The sequence below is a fragment of the Humulus lupulus genome, chromosome X (assembly GCF_963169125.1).
Source record: "Humulus lupulus chromosome X, drHumLupu1.1, whole genome shotgun sequence".
NCBI classification, from domain to species: Eukaryota; Viridiplantae; Streptophyta; class Magnoliopsida; order Rosales; family Cannabaceae; genus Humulus; species Humulus lupulus.
The window spans coordinates 57,688,836-57,703,971 of record NC_084802.1 but is presented as its reverse complement, the minus strand read 5'-3'; the positions used below and the strand labels follow the sequence as shown (position 1 = coordinate 57,703,971).

Sequence of the window (15,136 nt, the reverse complement as noted above, 5' to 3'; positions counted from 1 at the left end):
TTATATTTAAAGTAGAATCTAAATATTATTAAAAATGGTCCATTGATTTTTAACCATTGAATAACATAACAAAACGCCGTTGGTTAAAACTGGATTGGAGGAGGCGGAGTGAGAGTTTTCTTTGTTGCTTATTTGGCGACTGTTTTGTATGCACTGCAAGATCGCCTACGCCTACAGGAGGAGTTCATTTCAATTATAGGTCACAGTTGATGATGCACAATGGAGTACCGGTAAATGAAAAATACTATATGTTATGTTATTATACATGAAGTAGTTGTTAAAGTTAGTTAGGGTTTCATGAGTAATGTCAAATGCGTGATGGCTATATATTTAGGGTGGGTTGGACAGTAACTAATTTTATATCTGGTGAAATGTTGAGTGAGTGTAAAAATGCATTAGATTCATAAGAATTGTAAAGTTTTGGATTGGCCCTGTCTGAAATCCTCATGAAGGCCTTAAGTTTGTCACGGATAAGACGGTGACCCTGTCCTCAAGATTATTAGAAGAAAAACGATATTGAATGTAATATTGGGCCGAGTAGCATTAAGTGTCAGTCCATTATTTGGCCCAGTACAAATGATTTAGCACATAAGGTCTAACATGGTTCTATTTTATTTTATGGCAGACCTTACACTTCTACAGTAGTATAGTAATAGGGTCACTTGATTGAAACACTGTTACTGAAACAATATTATAACCGAATGTAACGAACACATATTATATAGTAAATATTTATACCTCAATTAATATGTGAGTTATTTTATGAATTCGTTTTCAACTTTTCGAGTCAAAATGAGACTGAAATTATGATTATGGGGAATAGAAAATATCATAGGAATTAACTGTTAATGAAGACAAATGTCAAGACTGGGATAGTTTGATTTTAATGTAGATTTTCATATGAATATTTGGCTAAAAAATACCATTTAATTTCTAACTGTTGGAGAATTTTATGTTTCAAAGGTCCGAAACAGACATTATCGAAGAGAATGATTTGGATTGGTTTGGCTTACGCTTTTGTGAAGAATATGAGGAAGAAGAAGGTGGGGGAGATGACATGGGGAATACGGTTGATGAAGGTGGTGGAGATGCCATGGAGAATACAGTTGATGAAGGTGGGACATCAAGTTTGGAAAAGACGGAAATGGCAACTGACGAAATGAATGATACCAACCAATTTTCTAAGTATGATTTAAACGAAAACCCATTGTTGTTGAGTAGAGATGGCATGGTTGGGCATGTTTTTCAATCACTGGACATGGCTGAAGAATTCATTCATGAATATGCAAGATTCATTGGGTTCAGCCTACGTAAAAGTATCATGCGAAAAAATACTACAGGTGATGTACGTCAACTTCAGTGGGTATGCTCCCGCGAGGGATGGCGATCTGAAATGCATGTGGGAAGGCTTGATAGAACTAGGGAGCCTAAGCCAATTAGTCGAGTGGGATGCAAGGTTTGCTTTCGAGTGAACTTGGTGAAGGGTAGTACGCATTGGATATGCAAAGAATTCATCCCAATTCATTATCACAACATTGTAGCAGACAACCATAAACAATTCCTTCGGTCCAATCGGATAATGACACAAGGAACCTTGACGACTGCACAAATAATGAAGGAGTCAGGCATAAGAACTTGCCACATCATGTCATACATGGCAAAGCAAATGGGTGGTTATGAGAAGATTCCATTCACACCAAAGGATCTTTACAATCGAATATCCCATGCTTCAAAAGTTGAGTTTATCGGTTCCAATGCAGGGCGGGCAATCGGATATTTAGAGCATAAAGCTGATGAAGACCCTGGTTTTTTTGGACAGTTTTCGTACGATGAGGATAATCGTCTTCTTAATCTATTTTGGGCAGATGGGAGATGTAGATCAGACTATGAAACATATGGCCATGCAGTAGCTTTTGATTCGACGTACAAGACTAATAGTTATGGGAAGCCGCTGCTGATATGGATAGGAATTAATAACCACTGTACCACATGCATTTTGGGCTTTGCCATTCTTGACAATGAGTCTGCCAGCAGCTACAAGTGGGCGACAAGGGCTTTCCTGGAATGCATGGGAGGTGTTCTACCGAAAACAGTAGTGACAGATGGAGACGAAGCTATTGCTAACACGCTACAGGAGTTGATGCCTGATGTACCCCACCGATTGTGTTATTGGCATTTACACAACAAAGCTGTTTTAAAAGTGAAAGATCCATCTTTTGCGAGTAGGTTAACCAAATTGGTATTCCGGTACTACACAAAGGACGAGTTTGAAGATAAATGGTGCGACTTAGTGAAAGATTTTGGGATACAAGGCACTGAATATGCTGCAAAGCTTTATGCAGACAAGGAGAAGTGGGCTGAAACATTTCTGAGAGGGAATTTCTTCTGTGGAATGACAACTACTCAAGGAAGTGAAGGTATTAATGCGGTGTTGAAGAAAAAAGTGAATCAAAAGTTGAAGTTGTACGAGTTCATCAGGGGGGTCAACATGACCTTATCTTTAATTAGACGACGTGAAGCAAAGGATGAGTACATTACACTTCACACTAGTCCCCAGCTCGGGAAGACAAATTTGCCACAGATAGAGGATGAATTAGCAAATCTTTACACACGGAACATGTTTTACAAGGTACGACACCAGATGTTGAAAGAAGGTAGGTACATGGTGAAAACCCTATTGGAGGAAGAGGATGCAATCATTTTGAAGCTTCACAAGTATGCTCCTGAACAAGTGAAGAGGCATCTATTTGTAACACCGGAGCGTGATCTCTTTGTTTGTGAATGCCAATATTTTTTGTCATATGGGATACCATGCCGGCATATATTTGCTTCAATAAAACGACTACACATTACTTCAATGCCTCGAGCACTAATACTATCTCGGTGGATGGTTGAGACTAAACAGACTCACAATTTTCCAATTGGCAATATGGACGCTACCTTAGACAAACGAGAGGTGGAGAGTGCAAGATTTGGTGCAATTAGTAGCCAGTTGGGTGAACTTGCGTATCTTGGATTGAGGAATCATTCGACATACCATATTGCAAAAAGTGAGATTGACAGATTATGCGGTAAGCTTAAAGCAGTTGTGGACATGGGAGACAAGGAGATTAGCCATAACCTGCCTCTACACAGGGAGTTTCAATTCCCAGTGTTGGATCCATACTTCACAAAAAGTAAGGGTACAGCAAAGGTACCTGGCTCGAAAAAAGGTACTCGCCGCAAGTGTAGTATCTGCCAGAAAAGTGGACATAACAAGTTGACTTGCCCGATAAAATGGAAAAAGGATCACCGGATTGGAGAGTCAGATGAATATGAAGATGCAGAAGAAGATGACCAATGCTATGGAATGGGATTGAATGATGAATGGGCTGGGCAAAATTCAATGGACTACACACAACATGAGAATGAGACAGAAAATGATGTTGTTGACGATTTAGGCAGTGAACTACAGAATGATAAAGTGAATAAAGTGGGAACACAAGTTGAGGAGGGAAACAATTGGTGGAAAAGTCCTTTCTGATTTCGTTATGATATTTTGTCTGGAGCTTTATTAAGTACTCTTCTATATCATTTGGTTGCCAATTAAGTTATGAAAAAATGGCAAAGTTTAATGACACGACTAGTTCATTTCTCGAATCTTGTCTTGGATTGTCATCATGTACGAGGGAATGCTTGTAATTGCACTTACTCTGAATCGGGAGTAATGCCATTAATTTATAAATTTAAATTTACGCAAAAATGGTCATTAGTGTATAAAAGCTTTGCTCGAATATCAATGCATCACATTCATTAATTGCGCGTGCCTCTGGCTTGTGTAGTGGCATCACTCTTTGTTTGTGGTCATTGTTAATGGGTTCCATCCATACTTGTTATTATATACATGGTTGTTCTGTTTGAATGTTCTATATGATGTAAGATACAAGTTTCAGATGAATAAATCGTTATGGTACTTTCTGCGTTGGTTTGTCAGGTCACAACACATGTTATATCTGAGAATGAGTTATATATATCTTGTACAATGAAAACAATATTCTCTGTTACTTATGGGAAGGCTCAATAATTATAATTTTCATATGCTATGTCTCAGCACAATCTATAAAATTGCTTTGCTCCTATTTTGTACCTTTAATGGTATGTAGAACAACTATAGTTTCCACCAAAATAATAAAAAACCTACATTATTTTGAAGACGTTACCTTCATATAGTTGCAGGTGTTATAAGGCAACTCCAACTAGTAATTAAAGTGGGACATCATATACCAAAATTTTTAGAACAACTAACAACCACCACTGCTGTACAAACAGCCACTGCTATGCTATACCATGATTCTTGTCTTCAGTATAAAAACTTGAAATAGGACAGGGTGGTGTTTATAAATGTTTATTCTTAATTAAAGTGAGACAAATATATGAAGCTCTATAATAGAAAATGCTTAATATGCCATGGTAGTTTTTATAATATATTTTATTTGTCTTCAATATATGCAAATAGGGGCTGATTCATCATTGTTCATTTTAATAATACATCACATCACACCTATATACAAAGAATTCATCACCCCCACACAATAAACACCCTGACATTCACATATAGAAAGGGGCAACAAGATCAAATTAGAAGTATATCACAATACATAAATTAGCTCAAAAGGATATGCGGAGCACCCATGACAATAGACCCACACCCCATTAAACATATTTTTCATGAAACACCTCACTCACAATTACTAATCATCAAACCTATTTCCCTACACATGGAGTGGAATTCGTCTTTGTCCTCGCTGAAGCCATTATTTGATCCCTAACTTTGTTGTGTACTGATGTCACTAAACCAACAGCGACACGAGCCCTTTCATCATCCGAGTTATACTTTAACAAAAATTGTGAATTATGAAATAAATAAAAAAACAAGTTTCCATTACTTAATATAAACATTATTCAACTACTAAGAAACTCAATAGTTTTAAAAATTAATACAGTACAACATAAAAACTTACACCCTTCGGTTTGAAGTCAGAAGGGTTGCGTTGTGCCATCCAATTTATAACATGAATACCACAGTCATATCCATTTGATTGTTGGACAACTTCATTATTAGTGAAAGCCTTGAAACATGTGAATGACTTCACAGGTCCCTTCCACCGTGATAACTCATCTCGGAGAACTAAATCAAGCTGTTGCAACTACAGTGTGGACAAAACGAGATAACATCAACTGTAATGATAGTCAAATACTACACCTTTAGTTTAGAAATAGAAAACCTTCTCTAGTTAATTAATAACCCACCTCAGTTTTACTCCCAACAATGAAAAAGGTTAAAACATCCCCAAAATCTTTAAAAACTCACCACCACTGGAACAAGAGATTGTGATAATGATTCTTTGCGCCCTAGCAGCATCGAATCACATATTTCGATAACCTCATTACCTACACGAACTATAAAGAGAACCCAGTGTTGCATCTCCTCGTTGTGAACTGGAATCTTAATCTGCAAAATAATAAAATTTTCAACTAATAAAATAAACCCAAAAATACAAAAAAAATCTACACATAAATATACCTTCCCACATAAATTCAAATCTCCAATAAATAGTTTACGAGCTGAATCAGATCGACCACTTTGAGGAAACAAGTTCTGAATACTAATTCCAGTACACTGTCACTCAAAAATATTCACAATTAATTCCATATCTCTTATATTGAGTTGAATTTTGCTACAGGAACAATACTCACCGTCATTCTAGTATTCAAATACCATGACGAACGACTCTCTGTTGAAACTTGCTGCTCCCTACGTGTGTTCATCTCACATACTACATTCAACACCTGCGGTCAAAACAAGAAAAAAACATTGGAAACCTACCCTTACCGTCCATGAATATTAGTTTAGATGGGGAAATATATATAAAGTGAATACTTATAAGCACACAGTCCAACATTATCAATCCATACCTCTCCATTAATAAAAACCCCAAGACACAATGTTCGAACCAAACCACGCGTGAGATGATTAAACCCCGTGTCTGCCAGTGTCTCACTGTGCCACAATTATAAAACAAATTTATAATAATATTGGGTATCGGATAGAAATTTTTTATTGTTAACTAATGGAAAAAAATATACTTACTCATGATTCAAACTATCATCAAATATGTATTCTATTAATTTTCCTATATCATCGTCCATTATGGGGGTGCGAATTTTAAAGGGCCCTATGCTTTGGCTCTGCCCAGTTGTAACATTAGAAACATAAACTCCACGTGGAGTTGTCTGTGATCTAGTCTTCACCTGATTAAATAAACTAGTAAATTATAAAACAAGGTACAATAACAAATAAATATAAAACGTACTCAATTACACATTTACCGTTTTTTTCCTCCGATCAACAGGCCCACCAATGCTACTAGACACTGACTGGCTTCCTACTTTTACATTCGACAACTTTGAACATTTTTGGTTAATCGTACAAACTCTAGGCTTCTACAATCTCAAAATTAACAACCAATTAGGTTCAACAAGTAAAATAAAAAATACCAAAAATACCAAAAAATAATAATAATCAACTTTTAACCTACCAAAAGATACCATTACTTACTTTCATCGACATTTCACGCTGCAATAATGTTTCTCCAAATTGGGATGAAATCCTAAAAACAGTATCATCAAAGTTCTCGAAGTTTCCCCCCAAACATTTATCCTCTCCATTACCAACATATGTCTTCCTTTTGCATTCTATATTAGTTGAGCTATCATCTAACCCCTGAATATCTCCTACACACTTATTCAACTCACCGTTACTTAAATCGTCCATTTTGCTTTCAACCCCACTACATTTAACGACACCATCTTTCTCTCTATCAAAATCATTTGCTTTGTCTTTACCTAAAGGATTTACAAAAGCAACATCTTCCTTCCTCCCAATTAATTTTTCAACCATTTTACGCTCAAAGATTTTCGCCTCACTATGTCTATGTTTCCCATGTTCAGTTATTGCACGTAATTCATCTTTAATTACTCTCAAATCATCTTTCAACCCAGCATAATCATTACGCAGCCTCTGTATTGATTCCATTATGTTTTCATTTCTTTTTTTTATTTGTTCTCATTCAAACAATTTAAAGAAAGTTTGGGGACCCAACATGCTCTACGTAGTTTTGACGATGTGATTGACAGATTCACCAGCCTCTTTTAATTCAGTTTTATAAGATTAGTTTATGCCATGACTTTTCAGAATAAATGAATTGGTTCCTGGTTCATTCCGGCATATATAGTTGGCTGGTTATTTGTCTTTCCCATCCCTGCAGCTACTGCAGGTGCCCGGAATTCATGGATTCTCTGGTAGAGGGGAGTCGAGGACTTCTGGGGACAGGCAAAAGTAGGGGCTCGCCACCTTGCAATGAACTCCGTGACAGGTTCATTATCCCTTTGCTTGGTCTTGAGTTGTTCGGGCACTCCAACCCTTCTTTGTGTGTTGCTGAACTGCTTCCTGAACTCCGAGACCCTTGCTTCCCAAGTCGGGATCGACTCTTCAGAGAGGTGGGCGTACCATGTAAAGGCGGGCCCCTTCCCATTATACTGATCCTTAGTCCTTCTCCCCCGCAACCAAGCCTTAAGGCTTTCAGCAATAAAACTTCCATCCTAAATCACCAGATCAACAGTAAGATAAAATGGGGAAATATATTAACAACCATACAATAATCATTTTACTACAAATTTCATTCCTTCTAGAAAAAAAAAACATGACATAAACACAAATATTTTTCCTCTAGCTAATAGTACAGAATAAGCAACATTAACAAAAAATATTACCAAAAAAACTGATCTCAATAAAATTAACAAAACTAAATACTATTGCAACTTTCAATACTACTGAAGTTATATATAGCTAGCCTAAGCCAACTCACACCATTTTGGAAAGAAGAAACTCTCATAATCATTCTTTTAATCATGAAGGGGGTATGAGTTTATTTATGTACAAAACATATATATATATCATGTTAATCCCAGACGAAAAGCACACCTCTAAAGTGGTCCAAGTGCAGCTCTAAACAATGTATACACATGATTTTATCTTTCTCATTAATACCCATATTGAAAAGTTTTATATATATATATATATATATATATGTATGTATGCAGGATGTGTTATGGGTTAAATGGGTTTATGGTGTTTATCTAAAGGGTGTTTCAATATGGGAGTATGTTTAAAGCAGGATACTAGCTGGTATTGGAGGAGAATCATTAAGTTGAGCCATCTATGGTCTGGTTCTGAGTTTAATGCTGCGGTTAGGAATGGAAAAATCCATCTGGGCACCCTGTATTCGATTGTGTTTCCTGGTGAGCTGGTGCAGTATGTGCACCCAGTATGTGTATCATTTTCGTGTTACAACTCACATACAATCAATTTCTATAATACTTTATACACATGGTGTAAATTAATCTTATCTTCCTCATTAATACCCATATATATTCAGATATCATATATTAATACCCATATATACATCTTATCTTTCTCTATATTAATACCCATATATATTCAGATAGCATATATTAATACCCATATATACATCTTATCTTTCTCTATATTAATACCCATATATAGATGATATTATCTGATATCATACAGAGATGGGCAGGTTTATAAGCTAAATTAATGGCAGAAAATGATAACTTACCCGACGATGAGAGCTTCGGAACAACCACAGACCAAGATGGAGAGAGAGACGATGGAGAGAAGATAAACCGAGATGGAGAAGAAACAGAGAACTCTGTTTCGGAAGAGAGTTTCGGAAGAGAGAGAGAGAATAGTTCTCAATGTGTGTGAATGGGTTGTTTCGGAAGAGAGAATTCTGAATGTGTGTCAATGGATTCGGACTTGTGAGGGAATGAGAGAGAGTTAGAACAATTATTTGGATTGATCACAGCCGTTAATTTGATCAAATGGTGCAAAAAAACGTCTCCACCGGTGCAGACGTTTTTACCGTCTCCACATAAGAAATTGCCTATATATATATATATATATATATATATATTAAGAGATTTGTTTGACATAGTGATTGAGTGACCAAGAAGTCATTATGTGGTGATCACGAGGTCAATTGGTCAAGTACATAAACTAGTTACGTATGTGACCAAGAAGTTACCTGTTATTTAATTTCAGCTTTTTTTCATTTGCATTATTTATCGCTTTGAAATCAATAAAATATAAAACAATACTCGTTCCGTTCGATAAGGAGAGAAGACCTGTATGTATAATTAGCAAGGTTGAATTCCATCCAAATATAATTTATTTAAATAACAGATTAAATATACATAGCATATCTCGTGTGCTTTCTATATAATTATTATACACATCGTATTTGAAATTTTATATGACATATTATCACATATATATATATATATATATATTTAAGGTTATAAAATAATTATTGCAACTTGTTTCAACACAACACCGCAATATATAAATTCACTTGTTTTTGATTGGTAGACATAGTAGAGCGTGTATGAAAGAATATATATGAGTGTGTTTGCCAATATCAAGATGAGTTTATCAATATAAACTGCATGCTTCTTCAATTATTCATCTACTTTTTTTTTTTGGTTATCTTTAACAATGCACACATGTTGGTCGTTTGGTAGATGACAAAATAAAAAATTAGAATATGACAAAATAATAAAAGAAAATTCAACAAATGATTAAAAATTAACTTGCCATATTTTGATTAACACATATTAGATAGAGTTCATAACTTTCGTTTACGAATATTAATCATTTCGGTCTAGTTTATCTATTAGGTTAAAGTGCTATGATTTAGGATAAAAGAATACAAAGATTAATTTTAATAAAAAAGAAAAAGATGTATTTTTTTCTCGAAATATGGTTTTTATAAAGTTTTGCCCTCTGGTGTGACATAAATCCTCCTAAAAAACTATGGCTCTTGTTGAGTCTTGTTATTCCATTTATTTTTTAAACAGTTTGATATTGTGTCCTCACGCCACATCAACGTCATATTAGCACTAAGAAAAAGATTTAACAAGGGTCATAATTCGAAGAGATTTCTGTTACACGAAAAAGTTTAGGAAATATTTGGGAGATAATACTCTACAAAGATCATAGTTTAGAGGAAAAAATATATATTTGTCCTTATAATAAACTATAGAGTGATGCTTGCTATAAATTTATTTATTTATTCTTTAAATTGTATTCCTAATAAGTAATTTCATCAAAGGTTTTCTTGTCACAATGGAGAAGTGTAGGTGGGCAAACGTGGTGCAAATATAGCCATTCATCTAATCAAATTTTATTCACCAATTTTTTATTTCGAAAATGAGAATTAATGCCGTAGAAGTACATGTATATTTATATATATGGGTTATCAGCAGACTAAAGTTCCTGTTATTTTATAAGTGTAATATTTAAGTCTTTTATATATATATATATATTTATTTATTTTTTTTGGCAAAAGTCCATTATATAATTGTTGCATATTTTCCCCAAATTTGTATCCATATGTTAAAATGAGAACTAAACATGAATGTTAGAGACTATTATGATTAAAAAATAAAAAATTAAGGACTTAAATACTTCAATTTTGAAAGAATAGGAACTTTAACTGTTAATTTCCATATAATTTTTTTTCTAGAAGATCAAATACTTTATAATTAACATATAAAAAAAATTATTTCTTAAATTTTTTAAGGAGACAAGTTGTGGTTCTACCACTATAATCTCACATTAATTTTTTTAATTACAAAATTAAGACAAAATATTTTTTTTATAATATATTAGTTTATATACTTTTTATTTACATCATTTAAATATTATATCTATAAATATATTTTTTTAAATAATTCAATTTTATTTCTTTCTCCCTCCAAATTTATTAGTTTTTATTTATTTATTTCTGTTATTTTAAATAAAAATATTGAAAGGAGCTCTAAAAATTTATAAATGTAGATAATGAATTATTAGAGCTCATTTAAACCTTTTTTTTTTGGTAAATAATAATAATAATGGAGAAGAGGGTCCAGCGCCAGCATTGAGTAGGTGAGGTCCATATGCGTTTTATTTGTATAATGATATTCGGCGGAGACGCATGGAGGGTGGTTATGATGACTGAAGTTAAGCAAAAGAAGAACATAAAACATATAATATAGATGCCCTCTTGTAGCTGTAAACTTAAAGAGAGACCATCTTCCTCTTTCTCTGATTTCTACATTGGAAACTGATAATTTAAATTATAAGATGAATCATATTTTTTGTCTTTTACCCTAAATAAATACCCCCTTTTTGGTTTCAAACTCAAATCTTATTACACTAATAGCAGTTTGCATCTTATAATAAAAATCAAAACATATTGTAAAGAAAATTCTGACATTTTAACATAAATTAATTCAATTTCTTATTTGAAACTCAAGGTAGCACTATATATATGTAAATAATTTCTAAAGATAGAACACTTTGACCTTTACATAAAATAATGTCTTTCATTTTTTCTAGTTGAAACTCAATTTGGCACCAATATAATAGTGCAGTTTCTCTCATAAAATAATAATAATAAAAAAAAAGTAAGAATAGGACAGCACCATCATTAATGCCGCCTCACTAGTCACTACACTATACACTATGCCAAAATTACCCCTCCCTCTAATTGGTTTCACTGGAAGAAAAAAGAAAATATATGTGAAAAAGTGTTGGCAACTTTTCTACAAGTATATCTTAACTCTTCCGAATAAAAAAATATATATAAAATAAAGGTAAAATCCCATTTCTACTGACCATTCGAAATTGTCTTTTGGTCAAAAGTGATGTTTTGCTTAGATATCCAAGATGACCAATATAGAATATTCTCAAAAAAAATTAAACAATACATATATATTTGTAATTTAATATTATGTATTGAGCTCAATAGGATTAGGGGATTCTGGTCATTGGCAATGGCATAGTATAATGGTACTATATACCTCCTTCCTCACAAAGAAGTGGTCCGAATTCGAATTGTCTCCCCTAATGTATGACCAATTTGACTACGGACTCTCATAAGTGTATCATGCTCTGGTATTGCTTAATCATTTGTAGCCTACTCGGCCATCCTTGCTTGATCACTCGTATCTTGTTGGATATCAAATTTTAATATGCTCACACTTATCTAATACAATAATCGTGGAAGTAGCACTTGTGGTATTAAAATCTTATTATATGAGTATACATGTATAATGCTATTATAAAATGTGATATAAAATTAAGTGATTAATTATGTATAAGTAGCACATGTATTAAAGTGTTATGGATTTAATAGTTAGAAATAAGAAAGTAAATATTTAATTTTATAATGAGTACAATTGGAAATCTCTAATAATCTATTAGGGTTGTTATCCTCTAAATATATGTATCATACGATCCTGTTTGAAATCACATTAACAAAAATGAAAAGAGCTCTTATCTCAAAGAAGTAAGTATTATATAAGAAGATCGATGATCTAAGCATTTTGTACAATCTCCAACAATGACCACATGTTAGTATTTCTACTCTTATGTTCATATTCTTTTTTAATTTAGCAAATGATCTATAGAAATATGATTTTGAGTTTCTCATTTATGCACTTATAGTAACATGAATTGGTTATGGATTTTTCTATTGAAATATTATTGTTTATGCATGTTGCTTGAGTATATTAAAAATCATAACAAGTGGTATCATAACAAAGTTTGTTGGATTATTTTGTTAAAAAAAATTGGGATTTTTAAAAAAAAAAAATTAGGGTTTTATCTTTCTAAATAATATTGTTGTTATGATTCAATATTTTTTCCAATCTTAAGATATGTGTGTTAGGATTTGTGCCATAAAGCATATTTATGTATCAACTATTACTATTAATTAAATAAAGTTAATATTTTACACTTATATTTGTATTTAAGTATACATGACATTTATCATTAAGATCTAATATTATTGATGTTGTATTAAATTAAGTATATGTATAATGATACATATACAAGAGACTTTAATTCCAAATAATAATATAAAAATAGGTAATTTACACATCTATACTTATAAAAATAAATTATAACAATTTTATTAGGGATAAAATAATATAACTAAAATATATTAATTATTGTCATATATAATTAATTTCATTTGATTTAACAAAATATTACAGTTTCTTAATTTACTCACAAATTTAACATTTTACCTAAAATAACTTAATTAATCAATTTATTAATGTATTACTAATTTTTTATATATAAGATTTGATTACTAAAAAAACACTATTATTATTTCAACAACTAACATGAACCTACAACCAACTTAAGATAAAACCAATATTAAGGTGGGGTAGATTATTGAAAAAATCAAGTATTTTGGTAGTTATTTATTGTTTATCCTACTTTTCTTTTTATGTTTCATCCAAATATAATACAAAATTTAGACTTTTACCCAACTTTCATGTTGCATGCATTTGATTTTAATAAAAATCTTTGTCTATGAATATTATAAAATACTCATATTATGATTTGTATATTTTATGTGCATTTCATAGATGTTCTCATTCACTACTTTGAGGTTTATTATAATTATTTCTTTTAGGATATTTATATTTGTTATAATAGATATGATATACAACGTATTTGGTCTTAGAAAGATGTTTATACTGCTTACCTACTCATTTATATATAAGAAAATTAAAGATAATTTTTATTTTATTTAATATTACCCTAAAGTACATAATTATATAAAATAATAAAATAAATGATCATTTTCTATGTATACAATAATAATTAGTGGCAGTTTTTTTCTTTTTTTAAACTTTGATGTTGATAATGTTATTTTCATTGGATACTAAAACGTATTTTTTTTAATTATTTATATAATCAAGCTTATGCTTTTATTGTGCGTAGGATACCAAGGGATATGTGTTTTTTTATGTAATTAAAAATAAGAAAAGAAAAAATAAGTTTTTTTAAAAAAAAAAAAAATATTGATGGATACGAAATAGTATTTTCTAGCTCTTAAATCGATAATTTCTATATTATGTTTGCAAGTATGTTACCAATGGATATATAATGTTTGGAAAGGGTATTCAAATTAATAGGTTCACAAGTGCACCGGGCTTGGGCCGGGCTGATCCGGGCCCAATAAAGGTATGAATACTGCTGGCCTCTCTACTGGAAGCCCAATACAAAGGATTGAAACATAAAAATACACTAATCTGAGCCCACTGGGCCAACCTAAACCAGATCTGTCATGCGACAAACTGGAGCTTTGGGCTGGGCATTTCGAGTTACGGGCAGATTCAGGGGACAAGATTGGTCAGAGTAGTGGCGGCGCAGGTCTGAACCAAAGGCGTACAATCCCGAGGTAGCCTTTTCAGCAGGTGAAACGTGGGGACAACCCCCACGCTTCATGGGACAAAGTCAGGGACGGATGCTTTATCTTGCCAATCTCGGAGAACCGACCCGGGTTCGTTTACCCACGTCCCCCTCCGTTCGTCACAGTCCCGTACCGTTTATCATGGGCCCGGATCATTTACCAGGAGCCCAGACCGTTTACCAGGCTCCGGGATTATTCACTTTGATCCCGACTGTTATCCGGGCCACTCATACTATCTCTCGCATGACTGTCCCGGACGCCCTTTGGGCCTCACCTGGACTTGGACTGCCGACGTCCATTTTACTCTTTGCTAAAATGGCCTAGGCCGGGCCCAAACTCATTCGGGCAGCCTGAGGGCTCGAAACGTGTACTCAGGCGCTTGGAAGAAAACGGGGATAACATTTACCCCCCAAGCCTTCATCTGGGCTTGCGCGGTGGAGGCTTGTCTCAGTCCCAGATCTTCCCCTGGCATTTTCCCTGTTCGTTTCCCAGAGCGACAGGTCCGCGGCGAAGGGCACCGCGTGCTAGATGAGTGTGGAGCCACCGCCTGCTACGTTGACCTAGCCCGCGTCCCATGAGCCCGGACCGTTTACCAGGGTCCAGGTTCGTTTACCAAGGGCCCGATTCATTACAGGGGATACACGTGCCCCCTAGCAACTGTTGTGTTGATGGCACTTGATCTTGAAAGGTCAACAAATACCTCAAGGGTCACAATGCTAGGGCTATTATGGCAGCTCGGTTCACGAAGCGTCCCATCCGCA

General features: G+C 33.7%; 2 protein-coding genes across 2 annotated transcripts; one reads left to right on the top strand and one right to left on the bottom strand.

Annotated features, from left to right (window-relative positions):
* Positions 1–952: 952 nt before the first annotated feature.
* Positions 953–3,523, top strand: LOC133805853 (protein FAR1-RELATED SEQUENCE 5-like). The gene has a single exon (XM_062244003.1). It carries the CDS (start codon positions 953–955, stop codon positions 3,521–3,523), a length of 2,571 nt encoding a protein of 856 aa, XP_062099987.1.
* Positions 3,524–6,178: 2,655 nt separating this feature from the next.
* LOC133805213 (uncharacterized) lies at positions 6,179–7,014 on the bottom strand. The gene is made up of 2 exons (XM_062243336.1): positions 6,599–7,014; positions 6,179–6,483 (listed from the first exon to the last, which is right to left on the bottom strand). Exons 1-2 carry the CDS (start codon positions 6,938–6,940, stop codon positions 6,358–6,360), a joined length of 468 nt encoding a protein of 155 aa, XP_062099320.1. The 5' UTR covers positions 6,941–7,014; the 3' UTR covers positions 6,179–6,357.
* Between the last annotated feature and the right edge of the window lie 8,122 nt (positions 7,015–15,136).